The 20,334-nt window shown below is 37.5% G+C and overlaps 1 protein-coding gene and 1 long non-coding RNA gene across 2 annotated transcripts; one reads left to right on the top strand and one right to left on the bottom strand.

The window, feature by feature from the left end:
- Positions 1-5,284: 5,284 nt before the first annotated feature.
- LOC142381844 (uncharacterized) lies at positions 5,285-19,556 on the bottom strand. The gene is made up of 3 exons (XR_012769906.1): positions 19,412-19,556; positions 6,626-6,666; positions 5,285-5,302 (listed from the first exon to the last, which is right to left on the bottom strand). It is a non-coding gene; the product is annotated as an uncharacterized LOC142381844 (long non-coding RNA).
- Positions 15,849-17,519, top strand: LOC142381752 (uncharacterized). The gene is made up of 7 exons (XM_075466950.1): positions 15,849-15,998; positions 16,149-16,217; positions 16,547-16,641; positions 16,750-16,876; positions 16,969-17,089; positions 17,173-17,243; positions 17,406-17,519. Exons 1-7 carry the CDS (start codon positions 15,879-15,881, stop codon positions 17,517-17,519), a joined length of 717 nt encoding a protein of 238 aa, XP_075323065.1. The 5' UTR covers positions 15,849-15,878.
- Positions 19,557-20,334: the final 778 nt, after the last annotated feature.

The raw sequence follows: 20,334 nt of genomic DNA, 5'->3' as shown, positions 1-20,334 counted from the left end.
TATGGATATCAAGTTCCATAAAAACTACTCTGTTATCAATCAAACATTCCTCCATAGATCAATAACCCAAATCATGTCTCCTATTCAAGATGGTGAAGACTGAAACATATTCCATTTTATATCAGTTAAGGGGCTGGTTACACCTGGAGAACAAAACAGAAACTCACGCTGAAGAGCTGCAGGACGTATTTGTTCATCATGGTCCGACACACATAAATGGAGAGAAAAGAAGAAAAAAAGTGAATATTTCATATTAAAAACAACACACCATAAACAAGCTGGAATTAAACTCTCTCTTTCTTTAAGGTGGACTGAAGAGAATCTGTAAACTCTAATCAAGTTGCAGCTTGATCACTGTTCAGAGAACTGAAAATATTTGAATAAAATGTGCTTTGTGTCGACCATCTACACAACACTGTTATTCTGTCTGTTCAGGGAAGTTTTCCCAGTTGTTCCAGTTCAATTTGCTGAGAGGTGACGGGAAATGAAACTGCTGCCAGGATGACTTTGAACTGAATCAGTAACAGCTAAAAGGCCGACTAAAGGAATCCTTCAGCTGTTAAAGACATGAAACTTATCCACTGCTGACCTTTCATATCCTGGATCATAATATACAGTCTTTAAGAAGAACAAAGTCACCTCTTGGAAAGTGACCTAACTTTACCCTCAAATCTCAAACACACACTGAATGACACATTTTCACATCTATGGGCCCAAAACAAAGTGACAGGGTTGTGTTTTCTTACTTCTTGACTTGTAGTGACTTCAGACACCCAAACATGTGCTCTCAAGCACAGAAAAAGGGGATTTTTATCATGTCCCCTTTAAAGGAATGGTTCGGCGTAAAATGATAATTTGAGCATCACATGGTCATGCCACATAATTTATATGGGTGATGAGCTTTTCTCCGAAAGACCGCGGCATTCCGAAGTTGGCTATTTTGAAGAGTTTTGTTAGAAACGCAGCCAATGCAACTGTAGAGGGCCAATTTGGAAAATATAAGAAATCAGTTGTTTTTCCGCGATAAACAAGCTCAAAAGCGCTACATACTTCAGCTGTGTCATAACAAAGGCCTCGTCAAGCAAACCGAGGCACAGAGAAGTTCATCGGACGTCCACACAGCCTTTCACTGGCTAGTGTTTTCACCGGTTGTCGTAGTCTGGCCCTGAGTTTCAAGCTAGCTACAACGAGGGTAGGTTCACTTCCTGTTTTCAAAACAAAAGCACCTTTTTATTGTAATGGCTTTCCCTATGATAAAAGGCAACGGGTATATTATTTTGTCAAAATAACCGGAAGTGCGTTGCTCACTGCGGCTAGCTTTAGTAGCGCCGAATTCGTCGGAACAAAACTGTAAATAGCCGGTATTTTAAAAAATGTATAAAAAATTATGGTCGTTCTCTGCCATATTTGCGTCTCAGCCTCCCTTTGATAACTTGAAGCAGTAGGCCTACATCCGGGTCAGACTAGGAGTTGGAACTACCGGTGATGCCTCAAAAAACGAGAGGCGTCTGGCTGCAGACTCTCTTGCAAAAAACACTAGCCAGTGAAAGACTGTGTGGTCCGATGAACTTCTCTGTGCCTCGGTTTAATTGACGAGGCCTTTATTATGACACAGCTGAAGTATGTAGCGCTTTTGAGCTTGCTTATCGCGGAAAAACAACCGATTTCTTATATTTTCCAAATTGGCCCCGTACAGTTGCATTGGCTGCGTTTCTAACAAAACACTTGAAAATAGCCAACTTCGGAATGCCGCGGTCTTTCGGAGAAAGGCTCATCACACATATAAATTATGTGGCATGACCATGTGATGCTCAAATTATCATTTTACGCCGAACCATTCCTTTAAGTTAGACCAATGGTCCCCAAACTACGGCCCACCACATCATATTTTTTGGCCCTCCAAAATGTGTCCATAATGTATTCCATCCCTCCCGCACCGGACTTCAACACCGTTAATCTAATTTCTTCCTGTTTATTCTCTATGGCGAGAACATGTGTAATTCCTTTGTTGGCCACTGGTAGGTTTTGGCGCTGTTGCGCAAACTTTTTCAGAGAGGGACTCTGGCAGATTTATCGAATGCTGCAAATGTAATAACATGAACGCATTTTTGTCCTCTTGTGGCCACTGTATTTAGAATCCTATACAGTCATCATAACATAACGTTCACACTGCTCTCACCTCAGTATTGTGTGTTAAAATAACAGTTTAAAAAAAAAAAGATTTTATTAAAACATACATTGCAAAATGTTTGAATGCATTGTGTTGTTAAATAAGCTGAGTAATAGAAAAGTAGACTCATTATTTGCAACATAAGTTTTGAAATATGTACGCCTATTGATTTATTGATTAACAATGTTAAAGAAGTTGTGTAACTTTCAATTGTCAAAACAAAACGATTCTAAGCCATGGTTTTATATGGCATTAAGATGTTCTTAATTGTTGTTCATTCTTGAAAGTTTTTTATGCCAAATAGAATTGTGTGAGTTCACAAATGTTGGAATAAAATATGATTTTTAAAAATGCTTAAAAAAGCTTTTATCTAAAATTATTCATGTTATTATTATTATTTTGTGATTTCAGCTATTTCCATTTAAAACTGTGTTATATCATTTTAACATGATAGCAGCCTAACAGAAATAATAACAACAGCCCACATTGAATGGGCTAAAATTCAGCTAAGATAGATCTGCTGCATACAGTAGGCATATTTACTGTAATTTACATGGAAAATCTCCGGCCTCCGGCCCTCTCAAGGAACCATGCAGAGCGAGCCGGCCCTCTTTAGAAAAAGTTTGGGGACCACTGAGTTCGACTAACAACCAGTCACAGATGCTTCAAGGTGGACTGAATTAAACTGGAAAGCATGATGGACTTCAAACCTGATAACTGAATACTGAAATTTAAAGGATTCAGAAAAAAGCAGGACTTTGTCTCTCACACCAAGTAAAAAGAAGATCTGAGTCAGTTCACTTTAACTTCTGTATGCAGCAAATATTTTTCAATAGAGGATTACAAGGAGGCAACATCTGTTTTTGGGACCAGCTGCTGTGGAAAATGATTAGCACTTATGGATATCAAGTTCCATAAAAACTACTCTGTCATCAATCAAACATTCCTCCATAGATCAATAACCCAAATCATGTCTCCTATTCAAGATGGTGAAGACTGAAACATATTCCATTTTATATCAGTTAAGGGGCTGGTTACACCTGGAGAACAAAACAGTTACTCACACCAACGAGCTGCAGGAGGTATTTGTTCATCATGGTCCGACACACATAAATGAAGCGAAGAGAAGAAGAAACAAAGTGAATATTTCATATTAAAAACAACACACCATAAACAAGCTGGAATTAAACTCTCTCTTTCTTTAAGGTGGACTGAAGAGAATCTGTAAACTCTGATCAACTTGCAGCTTGATCACTGTTCAGAGAACTGAAAATATTTGAATAAAATGCGCTTTGTGTAGACCATCTACACAACACTGTTATTCTGTCTGTTCAGGGAAGTTTTCTCAGTTGTTCCAGTTTAATTTGCTGAGAGGTGACGGGAAATGAAACTGCTGCCAGGATGACTTTGAACTGAATCAGTAACAGCTAAAAGGCCGACTAAAGGAATCCTTCAGCTGTTAGAGACATGAAACTTATCCACTGCTGACCTTTAATATCCTGGATCATAATATACAGTCTTTAAGAAGAACAAAGTCACCTCTTGGAAAGTGACCTAACTTTACCCTCAAATCTCAACCACACACTGAATGACACATTTTCACATCTATGGGCCCAAAACAAAGTGACAGGGTTGTGTTTTCTTACTTCTTGACTTGTAGTGACTTCAGACACCCAAACATGTGTTCTCAAGCACAGAAAAAGGGGATTTTTTTCATGTCCCCTTTAAGTTAGACCAATGGTCCCCAAACTACGGCCCGCCACATCATTTTTTTTGGCCCTCCAAAATGTGTCCGTAATGTATTACATCCCTCCCGCACCGGACTTCAACACCGTTAATCTCATTTCTTCCTGTTTATTCTCTATGGTGAGAACATGTGTAATTCCTTTGTTGGCCACTGGCAGGTTTTGGCGGTGTTGCGCAGCCTTTTTCAGAGACGGACTCTGGCCGATTTATCGAATGCTGCAAATGTAATAACATAAACGCATTTGTGTCCTCTTATGGCCACTGTATTTAGAATCCTATGCAGTCATCATAACATAACGTTCACACTGCTCTCACCTCAGTATTGTGTGTCGAAATAAAAGCTTTTTTTTAAAGATTTTATTAAAACATACATTGCAAAATGTTTGAATGCATTGTGTTGTTAAATAAGCTGAGTAATAGAAAAGTAGACTCATTATTTGCAACATAACTTTTGCAATATGTACGCCTATTGATTTATTGATTAACAATGTGAAAGAAGTTGTGTAACTTTCAAATGTCCAAACAAAACAGTTCTAAGCCATGGTTTTATATGGCATTAAAATGTTCTTAATTGTTGTTCATTCTTGGAAGTTTTTTATGCCAAATAGAATTGTTTGAGTTCACAAATGTTGGAATAAAATATGATTTTTAAAAATGCTTAAACAGGCTTTTATCTAAAATTATTCATGTTATTATTAATAGTTTGTGATTTCAGCTATTTCCATTTAAAACTGTGTTATATCATTTTAACATGATAGCAGCCTAACAGAAATAATAACAACAGCCCACATTGAATGGGCTAAAATTCAGCTAAGATAGATCTGCTGCATACAGTAGGCATATTTACTGTAATTTACATGGAAAATCTCCGGCCTCCGGCCCTCTCAAAGAGCCATGCAGAGCGAGCCGGCCCTCTTTAGAAAAAGTTTGGGGACCACTGAGTTAGACTAACAACCAGTCACAGATGCTTCAAGGTGGACTGAATTAAACTGGAAAGCATGATGGACTTCAAACCTGATAACTGACTGCTGAACTTTAAAGGATTCAGAAAAAAGCAGGACTTTGTCTCTCACACCAAGTAAAAAGAAGATCTGAGTCAGTTCACTTTAACTTCTGTATGCAGCAAATATTTTACAATAGAGGATTACAAGGAGGCAACATCTGTTTTTGGGACCAGCTGCTGTGGAAAATGATCAGCATTTATGGATATCAAGTTCCATAAAAACTACCCTGTTATCAATCAAACATTCCTCCATAGATCAATAACCCAAATCATGTCTCCTATTCAAGATGGTGAAGACTGAAACATATTCCATTTTATATCAGTTAAGGGGCTGGTTACACCTGGAGAACAAAACAGTTACTCACACCAACGAGCTGCAGGACCTATTTGTTCATCATGGTCCAACACACATAAATGGAGAGAAAAAAAGAAGAAACAAAGTGAATATTTCATATTAAAAACAACACACCATAAACAAGCTGGAATTAAACTCTCTCTTTCTTTAAGGTGGACTGAAGAGAATCTGTAAACTCTAATCAAGTTGCAGCTTGATCACTGTTCAGAGAACTGAAAATATCTGAGTAAAATGTGCTTTGTGTCGACCATCTACACAACACTGGATTTCCAAACAAAACAAACTTAGAAACAGAAGCCCAGCATCATAAAAGACTGCTAGCAGTGCTGCACAGACTGGAGCGGAACGTGTTACGCTGAAAGTAGTTAAACACAAGTTTTCAAAGACATCTGTCAAATTTCTGGGACAGATTATTGATAAAAAATTTGGGAGTGAGAGCCAACCTAGAGAAGGTAAAAACCATCGATACATGGAGAGGCCAACAGACCCTTGGACTGGTCAGTTACCTAATGCCCCTTTTCCACCGCCAAGCTAGCCCTACTCTACTTGATTCGATATAGCCCGACACTAAGCAAATACTTACTGAGTGTGACTAAAGAAGAAGAGACTGAACCTTTGTGAGAACAGCTGAGTGTGAACATTGGGTTAAGCACAGGAAAAAGTCTCTGACAGCATTAAACAGGATTTTAGCAAACCGCCAGCGTTAGCGCTCCACATGAACAGACGACGGTCTGTATAACTTTTTGATTGTCAAATGACACATATGGAGCAAAATCAGTCAATCAGTCTCAATTCTCACTAATGCGCAGGACAAGATTCACACGTGTATTTCTGATCCACACACAAATATATTTGAAAATATATATATTTTATATATATATTATGTAATATATTTTACAGATGTATATAATTTGTAAATATATTTGATTTACTAACTGCTTCTGGTTTGTGGACTTCACTGCATTTGTGTGTGACTTTTGGTACTCCCCTGACTTGTGTCAACCCACAAATGTCTTTTTTTTTACACTGAATGATCTGCAACCAATCAGATATCTTCCTCGTTTCAGCCAATCATAAGAACGCAAATTCTTTGATTCTTCACCTGAACTTACTTCTGTAAGGTTGGCGTGAAATATAAAATCCACAGTTGTTTCTTATCATGTTTAAATGTCTGTCTAATGACAGATTTTGTCAATGAAACAGTGTCAGTTTTGTCAGAAACCTTCTGGATGTGCAGATTAGATCAAAATGAAAACTGAGTTCACACACTGCTGCGCGTCCAGAGCAAGCAGCGGTGGTGGACCCCCTCCATCCTCAGTGTAAAAGCATTCTTAAGTTTGACTGAACTCACCAGAGGATGAATCTGCCATTGTGTCACTCTGCAGTAAAAACCTGAAACACAGAGTTATAAAATGTTAACCTGTTGTTCAATTTATCTGCTGCAGCCTTTTCTAACAATAGAAAACAATAAATACCCAACATGCACGCAAACCTGACGTCCACCCCAAAGACTCTTTGAGTTAGTACCATGAGAGGGGCATCAGAAGTGATGCAACACTCTGAGTGGGTGTTATTACAGTTAAATGAGGTCTTGTTAGTCAGGTGAAACTTTGTTCTGAGAAAAATGTTCACAGTTTCCTGGTTTAGTTGTGAGTGCCATCTGCTGCTATGGGCTCTCAGGCAGGTATAGGACCAGCATGCACCGGGGTGGGCGTGTGGTTATTTACAGTTTGGTCTTTTGGATTTATTTTTCCACCTCGTTTTTCTTCTTTTGAAGAACCACCACAGCAGTCAGAGTCCTCACGGAAGAAGTAAGGATGAGTAAATAAATAACCAGGGAGCTCTCTGGTATCATCCTCTGATAAAATGGTCTCTGATTATTATCAAACATGGGTTCAATATAAAATATATCAATGATTTTTATAATCATCAACTTTAAAAGATTGAATAAACTAGATGGATAGCAGAAAGAAACTGTCCAAACTCTCCTGTGGATGAAGGCTGTCTCAGATCTTTCTGTCTCTTCATGTGTTTTCACACTGACTCCAGCTGGGACACACCTTCTGTTGCAGGTGTTCTTGTGGTCTTTGTGACTCCCTTTAGGTTCTCTGTCACAGGAAAATAAGACCTCAGGGTGGTCAGATGTCTCCTGCTGCTGTGATGGATGTCAATAAAAGCATTTTAGGAGACTGAAACTCAACAACAACTGCAAAGCTCCAACTCCTGGCTTGTGCGATACACTCTTAGTAATAGGGATACAGTACGAGTCCTTTTTTGTCCCCTGAAGTACAATCTACTCTGATGTACCCCTTAGGGTTAATTATTGGATCTAAAGGTACCTATATGTACCTTTTACCTTTTTGTTCTACATGCTGGGGTACAATAGACAGTCTGTGTTAGGCTCTACAAATGGCAGTAGCCTAAATATCAATATGTTAAAATAATTATTTAGTCATTTTTCAGTAGGCTAGTAGTTATGGTTTTTTTTTAAATGTGAAGGTTTCGCTGTTTCCTTAAGTATTCAATGAAGATTTTATCTTCTGAGCCATTTTTGAGTAATAAAATATAAAAAAATAATATATTACATAAATATTAATAATATCAATCTTGTCCCGTGTCTACCTGACAGACCATCGAAGTATACTTGGCCAGTTATTCTGTTTCTTTATGCAGCCCCTTCCCCTATAAATAATAATGACCATGTCACACATGTGGTTATCAGATGGCACGACTTCATTGGGCTGAATGTACTGTGGAAAATATAAACTATCTATCTTTCTGTGGAGCTCCCTGTTGGTCCTGGACTGTAATAAGGTACCACAGCCACTTCATTATGAGGAATACAGAATTAATTAGAATCTTAAAGTTTAACCTCGTTCTGTAAAATGTAGTAATATAATAACTTTTCTAAAATATGTCCAGTCCCATGCAGAAGTCGTGTGAAGCACCGTAAGTGTGGGTGCGGCTCCGTGACATTAAATCTCATCTGAAATGGTTCCTGTCGCGTCCTTTTATATGAAAATATTCTTTAAAACACATTTGGCCTGTTATCGCCCTAAAATATTTAATTATGAGTTAAAACTGATTTAAACACAGACACAACCCCCTCTGAGTAAGACAGGGGAGAGAAAAACGAGCCAGCGTTTTCCATTGTCACCTAAAACTCAGAAAGAGCCATCAGACTAATACACGGAATCATGGGGAAGTGATTAAAGGCACGAATGTGTTTTTGATCACACAGTAAATAACAGTTTGAACGTCAGTAAACTTTACGTGGCTCAGTTCTGCGATAGGCCGTGAACCTACGGCTCAATTTACTGAAACAGAACATTATCCAGTTTGTTTTTACTTCTTCTTCTCTTTATTTATTACCTGCTGTAAAGCACTTTGGTACACCGTAATGATTGCATATATTAAAATGAATAACTAAATAATATCAAGCATAACCCTGTTCAAGATCCAAAACAAATAGTCTTCAGGCAGCCCATTTCTTGTGCTTTGTTTAACAAACTATGCATCGCTGTGTCAAGAACTATTTCATTTTTCTCAGCTTAATGTGAGAAATGGCCTCTTGTGTCTTTGGCCAATGTTTGGAACCTTGGCTGAAATGGTGTGATGGCCAGGCAGACACACCGATGCACAGTTTCTTGACATATTAAGCACAGAGGGCGAGTGCTGGACGGTGGTAGAAAGAACGCAAACCTTTCTGTCCATTCTGGCTGGAAATGGCGGTTTTCGCTGTCCAGTTTTATTGGGGGGCAAATTTCAAGCATGCCATTATTGCTCCGGTCGGTAAACGTGTTGCTGCTGCTGCTGAGTGACTATCTCAAATTTACGAGGGCTCTACAGCTGGAGCCTGTTTATCGTTACCATGGAGGCAATCCCCAGCCTCGTCTTGAGATCGCGGTGCGCGATTTCAAAATAAGAGCGGACAGCACGATTGAAAAAAAAAATATATATATATATATTTTTTTTAAAGCTTTTCAAAACAGCTCGTGGGCCAGAAATAGATGCCCAATGGTCCTAAAAAGGCTCGTGGACCTCCATTTGAATATGGCTGATCTATATTATATTTAAACAGCTCAGTGTTTAAAAGTCTGGTCTTTGTTAAATGTCCCAAACAGCAGTTGTTGGTCACAGTAATAATAATATTAATACCACAGAATGTTTAACGAGTTCGGTAAAGTTGGAAAGATATTGGCAGATTCGGACTTCCGGGATCAATAACTCAGAAATGAGACGTTGTTAAAACACAAAACAAGAATATTTCCAACCGTAGTAAGACAGACAAGGAGCTACAACCTAACTTTCATCAAAACGAGCCATCCTCGGAGCCACACCAATAACATTAGTGTTTATGTGCAGCCGGCTGTGAGAGCAGCGATTAGGGACCGTGTACAAAGTGCAACCCAAGAGAGACATTACAAAAAATAATCAATAAATATCCAATAACTTCATGATGATACGGTGTAGGGTCACCAAACTCACTACACATGTCACTGGTGTCCTACAGATTACACTACAACTTTTGGTTTGAAAGAAATTCATTTCTCTGAATTTCTGGGAATGTTTATTAGAAATATTAATCAATAACTTCACTAGGATACAGTGTAGGGTCACCAAACTCACTACACATGTCACTGGTGTCCTACAGATTACACTACAACTCTTGGTTTGAAAGAAATTCATTTTTCATAATTTCTGGGAATTTTTATTAGAAATATTAATCAATAACTTCATGATGATACAGTGTAGGGTCACCAAACTCACTACACATGTCACTGGTGTCCTACAGATTACACTACAACTCTTGGTTTGAAAGAAATTCATTTCTCTGAATTTCTGGGAATTTTTATTAGAAATATTAATCAATAACTTCATGATGATACAGTGTAGGGTCACCAAACTCACTACACACGTCACTGGTGTCCTACAGATTACACTACAACTCTTGGTTTGAAAGAAATTCATTTCTCTGAATTTCTGGGAATTTTTATTAGAAATATTAATCAATAACTTCACTAGGATACAGTGTAGGGTCACCAAACTCACTACACATGTCACTGGTGTCCTACAGATTACACTACAACTCTTGGTTTGAAAGAAATTCATTTCTCTGAATTTCTGGGAATTTTTATTAGAAATATTAATCAATAACTTCATGATGATACAGTGTAGGGTCACCAAACTCACTACACATGTCACTGGTGTCCTACAGATTACACTACAACTCTTGGTTTGAAAGAAATTCATTTCTCTGAATTTCTGGGAATTTTTATTAGAAATATTAATCAATAACTTCACTAGGATACAGTGTAGGGTCACCAAACTCACTACACATGTCACTGGTGTCCTACAGATTACACTACAACTCTTGGTTTGAAAGAAATTCATTTCTCTGAATTTCTGGGAATTTTTATTAGAAATATTAATCAATAACTTCATGATGATACAGTGTAGGGTCACCAAACTCACTACACACGTCACTGGTGTCCTACAGATTACACTACAACTCTTGGTTTGAAAGAAATTCATTTCTCTGAATTTCTGGGAATTTTTATTAGAAATATTAATCAATAACTTCATGATGATACAGTGTAGGGTCACCAAACTCACTACACACGTCACTGGTGTCCTACAGATTACACTACAACTCTTGGTTTGAAAGAAATTCATTTCTCTGAATTTCTGGGAATTTTTATTAGAAATATTAATCAATAACTTCACTAGGATACAGTGTAGGGTCACCAAACTCACTACACATGTCACTGGTGTCCTACAGATTACACTACAACTCTTGGTTTGAAAGAAATTCATTTCTCTGAATTTCTGGGAATTTTTATTAGAAATATTAATCAATAACTTCACTAGGATACAGTGTAGGGTCACCAAACTCGCTACACATGTCACTGGTGTCCTACAGATTACACTACAACTCTTGGTTAGAAAGAAATTCATTTTTCTGAATTTCTGGCAATTTTTATTCGAAATATTAATCAATAACTTCACTAGGATACAGTGTAGGGTCACCAAACTCACTACACATGTCACTGGTGTCCTACAGATTACACTACAACTCTTGGTTTGAAAGAAATTCATTTCTCTGAATTTCTGGCAATTTTTATTAGAAATATTAATCAATAACTTCACTAGGATACAGTGTAGGGTCACCAAACTCACTACACATGTCACTGGTGTCCTACAGATTACACTACAACTCTTGGTTTGAAAGAAATTCATTTCTCTGAATTTCTGGCAATTTTTATTAGAAATATTAATCAATAACTTCATGATGATACAGTGTAGGGTCACCAAACTCACTACACATGTCACTGGTCTTCTACAGATTACACTACAACACCTGGTCTACAATAAATTCATTTTACATAGTTTGGGGGAATTTTTATAAGGAATTATATTCAACAACTATTACAGTGTAGTATCATAAACCACAGGTCAACCACTTCCATTACCTCCTTGGTACTACAACAATTAGTTTGTGAGAGATACCTTCAGTATAATTTGTGTTATTTCAGTTTTGTTACATGTGAGAATTGTGTGGTTGCTTAAGTGCCACGAGCATGAACCAATCAAATGAAGGCCGTATACGTGATTAAGTCACTGGCCAATCAAGAGCAGCTTTCAATTAAGCTCTACCTGCAGTGACATTCCAGTCTGCAAAACCTCTCCCTTTGAAAAAGTGCCTCCAGTCCTGCTCAATGGTTATACGTAAGTAATCTTTTTATTATAGTTATTAATATAGTTGTGCTATGCTTGTATACTTGTCCAGACTCTTACATTTCTTCTAGATTTTGTGCATATTCTACTAACTGAAATTTTACTGCATATCAGCTCCAAACTAATGTATTTTTTCTGAATCTGAAGAACTAGCATAAAAAAAGAATGACACATGATGTCCTTAACCTATCATTAACCATATTGTGAAATGATTATTAAGGATGAAATAAGACCTTTTTATGTGGAAAACTGTAAATTTGATTTTTTTTTCAGTTCTTAGTTATATGATATGTTCATGTACTGTTTGTGTGAAGTGACAACAGTGGCTTTAATGTAGATTTTAGCTTTATCAAGACTTTATTACTCACTTTATTTTTTCCTTTTCCATTTCACTAGGTTAGAAGCAATTTAAAGACAATGGGTAGAGTTAAAAAAGGAAGCAGAGCTCAGAGAAAAGACTTGTGGGCAATGGCAGGTGGAATGGAAGCTATTGTCAGATCAATGGAAAGTGTTAATATTACAAACAGAGAAACAGAGTATTCCTCAGAGATCTGGTCTGAACTATCTGTAATCCTTTTTGGTCAAGATCAGCAGAAAAACCGTCATTGGTTGTGGGTTATATGGACCACGAATAGAAAAGGCGTGAGGGACATGATTATTAAACAACAGGACAAGACAAAAAAGACAGAGGAAGACAGCAATGCTAGAGACCTTGTTTTAGAAGAGGACACAGAAGAGAATGAGGAAGAAGGCAAACAACAAGAGATGCCATTACAGACAGAAGCTCAATTACAAGAAGTGACTGATGAAGACGATGAAGAAGGCAAACAACAAGAGATGCCATTACAGACAGAAGCTCAACTACAAGAAGTGACTGATGAAGACGAGGAAGAACACAAACAACAAGATATGCCATTACAGACAGAAGCTCAACTACAAGAAGTGACTGATGAAGACGAGGAAGAACACAAACAACAAGATATGCCATTACAGACAGAAGCTCAACTACAAGAAGTGACTGATGAAGACGATGAAGAAGGCAAACAACAAGATATGCCATTACAGACAGAAGCCCGACCTAAACATGGAAAGACATTTAACAGAAAACAATGGAGAAAGTTGCCAGTGGTATCAAAGAAGTTCACAATTACAGTAAACAGAAAGAAATGGCAAAAAATTATTCCACTGCACGGCTCAACAAAACTGAGGCAACCATGGACCCACGTCTTGTACAACAGTTTCCGACAGAAAAATCCCTGTTGTACTCTTGCCTTCAAGAGCCAGCATATCAAGACTCCCCACAGCCGGAAAATGAATAGTCCATATTTAAACATCAGTGCAGTTTGTACATTCCCTTCCTGTTGTGCAAAATACTTATTTAAAAAGAAAAGGGAGCCAGTGGGAGAACAAGAGGTTAAGATTTCTGTGCTCCAAAGAGGAAAAATGTCACACAAAACAAGTGAAAAAAAATTCAGGCCTGCAGCAAACACAAGAAGAGGTAAAATAGCAAGAGCTATACGGAAAGGAGTGAGTCGACTGTACTATAGTAGACTTAAAAAAACACCCATTGCCGAGCTGATTTCAGGAAACATAACCCGAAGTCTGAACAAAAATGTTCTTAAAGTGATTAGTTCAGAGTTTAGTAAAGAGAAAAGAATTCATGATGATGTTGTCATGGAGATGTACCTCACTCAAAACATCATGAAGGAATGTGATGCCAATTTTCACAAGATGCCTGGCTACATACAGCACCTTCAAGTTGACCCCTTTGGTGTACACATGTATACTGAAACAGGAGTAAGCATAGTTGTGCAACACCTGAAAAAGAAGATCCCACTGACGTTATACCTAGATGCCACAGGTAATGTTGCATCCAAAGTTCCAGGGCAGACCAAAAAAGTCCTTTACTACTCTCTCACTCTTCCTGGAGGGGGTCAGAATGCACCTCCCCTCCCAGTCTGTGAAATGCTGACAAATGAACACTCTGTACCACCAATAACATTCTGGCTAATGCAGTTCTGCAGAAAACTGTTGCAGTACACAAAACTAAGAGTACATCAAGTTGAAACCGATTACAGCTGGGCACTAATGCAAAGTGTTCTTCTGTCATTCAACAGGGAGAGCATTGTTAGCTACCTAGACAGGGCTTTTTCTATTTGTTCAAAACTGAATACATGGAAAGACATCAGAATGTTTACAGTGCTACACATATGCTCAGCACACGTGCTCAAGGCTGTCACTCAGTCAATTTCAAGAAAAACAGCAGACAAAGGATTGAAGGATTTTGCAACATTTTGTTTTGCCAGGTTACAAAACACTACCTCAATGACTGCAGCACTCAACATCTTCCGCCCACTGTGCACTATACTAACTGGCAAATACAACAACGACACTGTCCTTTGTAATCTGAAGGTCATGGAGGACTTAATAAAGAAATGCAACATTCCTGACATGGAAGAAACTGAAAAATTACATGACAGCCCCTTAGCTCAGGAGGAAGATGATGACGAAAGAAGAAATGCCCACACAATTGTTGGCAGATCTCCCTTCACATATGAGTTCAAGAGGGTCCTGGAGGAGGTCCAGAGAGAGCTTGAAAAAACAGATGCCCAGAGCCCACATGCTGAGAAAAATCCATACTTCTGCCCAGGCATTGTTGATGTACTTTTTGAGAACTACCTTGGCATTTTTCCCCTGTGGAGTGGTCTGCTTTTGGGGAATTTGAAAAGGTATGCATCTGACAAAGAAGACCACACATTTGGGCCCGGTAAGACAAGGGACACAAACTGCCATGTGGAGAGATGGTTTGGAATTGTCAAACATTCAATTTTGCAAAAGCAGAGGCATCTGAGGCCAGGGACATTTGTCAGGAAAATGTATGGCTCTCTGCAGGGGAGATACAAAGAACACATCATGTCTCATAACTTCTCTGAGCAGTTACTTCTTAAACCCATGCGACCAAAAGACCTCACTCAATCTCAAGAGGGTTGGGCAAAGCGAGGTGGAGCAAAGCTAAAGACTTCCAGTTCCAAATTTTATATTGCTCCAACCACAATTCCAGTTCCAAAGAGACCAAAATCAACTCTGAACACTGGCAAAGATCTTCAAAAGAGCACAGATGGGAAGAACAGCAGCAATGTCTTCACAAGTAAAGGGTCCACGTCTGCCACAGAGGTACTTTTTTGCAGATCGCTAAAATGAAAAAACCTGCTCTAAACAGATTAACACCAAGTCAATGTAATTTGCACTTTCCAGAGCCATATAAGCATTGTTAAGGAAGCAGTTAGAAACATTAAGCATCAATGAAGCTGTTGTATTCACATCCATGGCTGTCTGATGAAAGTATGTCTTAAGAAGGGACTTCAAAGAGATTACAGACTTAGGACAGTTTATTGTTGAAATTATTGCAAATGCTGTATGAAGTGATTACAGTTTCATTGTAGGTTGACGCCCTTTGGACATGCAAACCAACTGAAGTTATTGTGGCCATTGTACGACATGCTGAACATAAGCACAATTACACCCTTCGGCACAAAGAACTTCAGAGTTTGAGGCCTGATGAACTCATCATAGGCGAGGCAAGTTTCTCATTATAACTGATGTCACAGATTTATCTAAAAGTAATCTACTTGTTGATGGATCAATCCTTTAAAAAAAATATCTGCTGCATAAAATGATTAAGTAATTTAATTATAAGTTAATTGTTGTGAAAGAAGGTCTGGAGTGTCTTTAGCTAAAGTATTGCACCAATGACCCATTCTCAAACATGTTGACAACAATGTGATTAAAAATGACTTTAGACTCTACATTACCAATACCAATATTTTTGTGTGATTAATTTTGTCCAACAGGTGATAGAATGTTACATGAGAGCCATCCTCAATTCTAAGGATACTGCTGGCCGACTGTACCTCATGAATCACTACACTGTTGGTGTAATTCTACATGGCACAAGAGAGCAGATGGCAAGGCAAGGGTTAAAAAAGGTGAGTATAACTGTACTAATGATTATTTTATCACTGTAGTAGTCTTGCTTTTAATCAATACATTTACAATAGCCACTTCACCTTTTTGGTTGGTCCTGTGGAGGAAAATACATAATATATTATCATTATGAAATCGTTGTTTTTTGCCAGGTCACATTTGATGACTATGATGGAGCCATTGGATTTGTCAACATACAAAATGTGCACTGGAAGTTTGTGGTGAGTATAAAGCTACTGTACTACTTGCCTTTACAGCATATATTTATGGCTCATAGTTTGTCCATTTAAAATGTATCAACCTTGTAACTGCTACAAAGGTTTACAAATACCTATAATCTACTAAATAAATCTACATAGATTACTATGAGTTGAATCTTTGTTTAATAAAAGGTCATGTACTTTTCTGAATTTTAGATTTAATTAACTCACAGACACTGAGAGGCTTACTGTGCATAAAGTTATCAACTGCAGTTTTGAAGTTTTACATAAATGAAACTTGTTTTTTAAGAATGTATATGGTTTACTGATGCTACCTTTTCATATTACAGTATCTTCATGCCCTTTCAAACCACATTTTTGTGGTTGATCCTATGCAAGGGTCAAATGAAGTTGAGGACTCCAGAATCGCTGGCTACAGATTTGAGTAATATTAAATAAATTATGGGAAGTTAATAGGTTACATACACATTCTGTGTAGCCATAGAGTAAGCACAAAGGTAAAGCAAAAATGTATCTTACTTTCAACCTGTAGACAATATTTCAAGATGCGCAGGAACAGCCTGGGAAAGGAGGACTGGGTTAACATCAAGTGGCAGCATGGCAAGATAACCCACACCTTCCAGAAAGATGCCACCAGTTGTGGGATCTTTGTCATGCAGGTGACTTGTGTTTTCTTTATAATAAAAAACATTTAGTTTTACTATGTAAGATGATCATACACAGTACAAATGTTGTTTTGCCACCTCTACAGATGGCCAAGATGACAGTGACCCAGTTTCCAAACATCCCAGAGAGGTTTCATATTGATTCCTCCAAAAAATCTCTTAAAAAACTAAGAAGAGACATGGCAGAAGAAATTCTGAAAGGATCAGGTATTGCTCAAATATTACATTAATATGTCAAACAGTTCCTACAAACGTAACAGTAATAAAGGCCTATATTTTCTTTTTTTCAGTTTCAAAGGATGAGTTCTGTTCCTTCTGTGGCAATGAGGACCTGCCCAAGACTGCCGTTGATGTTGTCTGGGTGAGATTTAGAGATCAAATAATCTGAATAGTGGATAATCAATAGATAATCTGGGGTTAAGAACCAGACACAACATTGAAGTATTCAAATATTATATACTTTATAGGCATTATGTAGAGATAACATTTTAATATATTATGTTTAATATATTTGTCATTGTAGATTCAGTGTGGAACTTGCGCAAGATGGTTTCACACACAGTGCCTTGGAATGACAGCGGCAACGACACCAAACAAAGACACTCCTTGGTATTGTGTACTGTGCAACCCTAAATAAAGATGCTAAGACCAATGAAGCGTGTAGTGAGTTTGGTGACACTACACTGTATCATCAACAAGTTATTGATTGATATTTCTGATAAAAATTCCCATAAATGATTAAAATTGTTTTTTTTTCAAAGCACGAGTTGTAGTGTAATCTGTAGGACACCAGTGACATGTGTAGAGAGTTTGGTGACCCTACACTGTATCCTAGTGAAGTTATTGAATATTTATTGATTAATATTTCAAATAAAAATTCCCAGAAATTCAGAAAAATGAATTTCTTTCAAACCAAGAGTTGTAGTGTAATCTGTAGGACACCAGTGACATGTGTAGTGAGTTTGGTGACCCTACACTGTATCCTAGGGAAGTTATTGAAGATTTATTGATTAATATTCCTAATAAAAATTCCCAGAAATTCATAAAAATGAATTTCCTTCAAACCAAGAGTTGTAGTGTAATCTGTAGGACACCAGTGACGTGTGTAGTGAGTTTGGTGACCCTACACTGTATCATCATGAAGTTATTGATTAATATTTCTAATAAAAATTCCCAGAAATTCAGAGAAATGAATTTCTTTCAAACCAAGAGTTGTAGTGTAATCTGTAGGACACCAGTGACATGTGTAGTGAGTTTGGTGACCCTACACTGTATCCTAGTGAAGTTATTGATTAATATTTCTAATACAAATTCCCAGAAATTCAGAGAAATGAATTTCTTTCAAACCAAGAGTTGTAGTGTAATCTGTAGGACACCAGTGACATGTGTAGTGAGTTTGGTGACCCTACACTGTATCATCATGAAGTTATTGATTAATATTTCTAATAAAAATTCCCAGAAATTATGAAAAATGAATTTCTTTCGAACCAAGAGTTGTAGTGTAATCTGTAGGACACCAGTGACATGTGTAGTGAGTTTGGTGACCCTACACTGTATCCTAGTGAAGTTATTGATTAATATTTCTAATAAACATTCCCAGAAATTCAGAGAAATGAATTTCTTTCAAACCAAGAGTTGTAGTGTAATCTGTAGGACACCAGTGACGTGTGTAGTGAGTTTGGTGACCCTACACTGTATCATCATGAAGTTATTGATTAATATTTCGAATAAACATTCCCAGAAATTCAGAGAAATGAATTTCTTTCAAACCAAAAGTTGTAGTGTAATCTGTAGGACACCAGTGACATGTGTAGTGAGTTTGGTGACCCTACACCGTATCATCATGAAGTTATTGGATATTTATTGATTATTTTTTGTAATGTCTCTCTTGGGTTGCACTTTGTACACGGTCCCTAATCGCTGCTCTCACAGCCGGCTGCACATAAACACTAATGTTATTGGTGTGGCTCCGAGGATGGCTCGTTTTGATGAAAGTTAGGTTGTAGCTCCTTGTCTGTCTTACTACGGTTGGAAATATTCTTGTTTTGTGTTTTAACAACGTCTCATTTCTGAGTTATTGATCCCGGAAGTCCGAATCTGCCAATATCTTTCCAACTTAACCGAACTGTTTAACGCAGTGATATCTGATCGCTCAGGCTTTTTGTCAGTGAAAGGCCTGAACTGATGGATAAACTTTATCGGATAAAGACGTCCTGAAACTACCTGATAACACTAATCCTGTTCAGGCTGTGGAATCCAAGTGAAGACGTTTGAGATCTTTACTGTTCAGAGGGTTAATAACATCAATAATTAACTCGTTATCTAAGTCTTCTGAGTCCTCTTCCGGTTGTTTGGCTGTGGTATGAAATGGCGGCTGCCTGATTCTGAACATCTGTTAATGACGGTAAAATGCGATCCATTTACAACCAGTTAATGCTCATTTTGAAGCTCCGCGCGCCTTAACCATCCGCAGCACGCGCAGACAGAATGATCAACCTGATCCGTATTAAAATAATTTGAATCACTCACCGGTTTACTAACTGCGCCACCGAACAGCCCCAAAGATGAAAGTGAAACTAACATTTCCTGCTGTTTTTTAACAGTAAAGACTTGAAAAGTTCCGCCTGTATTCCTACAGCCGGGGCTGCATCTAAAGCACTATTTTATCAGTCAGTCAGCCTTTATTTTATTATATATATATATATATTATATATATATAATATATATATTTTCATTCAGACTGTAGCACAGCAGATAAAACTATGTCTTTAGATGTGGAGTCCTTAGACCCAAAAAGTAGTTTACTCAAGTGTACCACCAATTTTATACTAAAACTGACGCAGTTTACTTGAAGTTTACTTTTTATATAGTATATATACTTAAGAATAGTATAGTGAAGTAGGCTATAAAGAAAAGTCTAAGACTAAGAACATTAATACTAAGACACTTATACTTTAATACTAAAGCTTGTACTTTTTACTTCTTTCTGCCACAAAGTACTAATACTTAGTTTATCTTGATCCAAGTACAGAATAAGGTCGAGTCGTGCCTTTTTTATCAGAAGGACTTGATTTCATAGAGGCTCTTTGTTTTTGAAATGCACGTCTTTAATGATTTAAGCAGCTATTTGTACATACACTGGATGGTATCTTTCAAATGTTATGAATATATACATATACATATAGATATATACATATATAAATATATATATATATAAATTTAAACTTGTTCTCAACATTCTCAACAAGAAGGTAAGAGAAAATGTTCAATATCTTTTAAGGTTCTGAGACGCTGAAATAACATCTGAATCGCTGTTGCAGCGCTACAGAAACACAAATAAATCCCAGTAAACTCCATCTAACTGAACTTTCATCAGCAGATGTTTTGGCTCATTTGGTCACTTTCCAAACAGAGAGATGTAAGATTAACAGGAGACCGGAGGCATGTTTCAG

This window comes from Odontesthes bonariensis, chromosome 6, assembly GCF_027942865.1.
Source record: "Odontesthes bonariensis isolate fOdoBon6 chromosome 6, fOdoBon6.hap1, whole genome shotgun sequence".
NCBI lineage: Eukaryota > Metazoa > Chordata > Actinopteri > Atheriniformes > Atherinopsidae > Odontesthes > Odontesthes bonariensis.
Note: the sequence above shows the minus strand (reverse complement) of the source record. Positions and strands in the feature narration are given on the sequence as shown.

Coding starts and splice junctions, on each gene's coding strand:
- LOC142381752 (XM_075466950.1), top strand. CDS start 15,879: ATGAGAGCCATCCTCAATTCTAAGGATACTGCTGGCCGACTGTACCTC. Junction 16,642..16,749: donor ATCGCTGGCTACAGATTTGA/GTAATATTAAAT, acceptor TTCAACCTGTAG/ACAATATTTCAAGATGCGCA. Junction 17,090..17,172: donor AGAAATTCTGAAAGGATCAG/GTATTGCTCAAA, acceptor TCTTTTTTTCAG/TTTCAAAGGATGAGTTCTGT.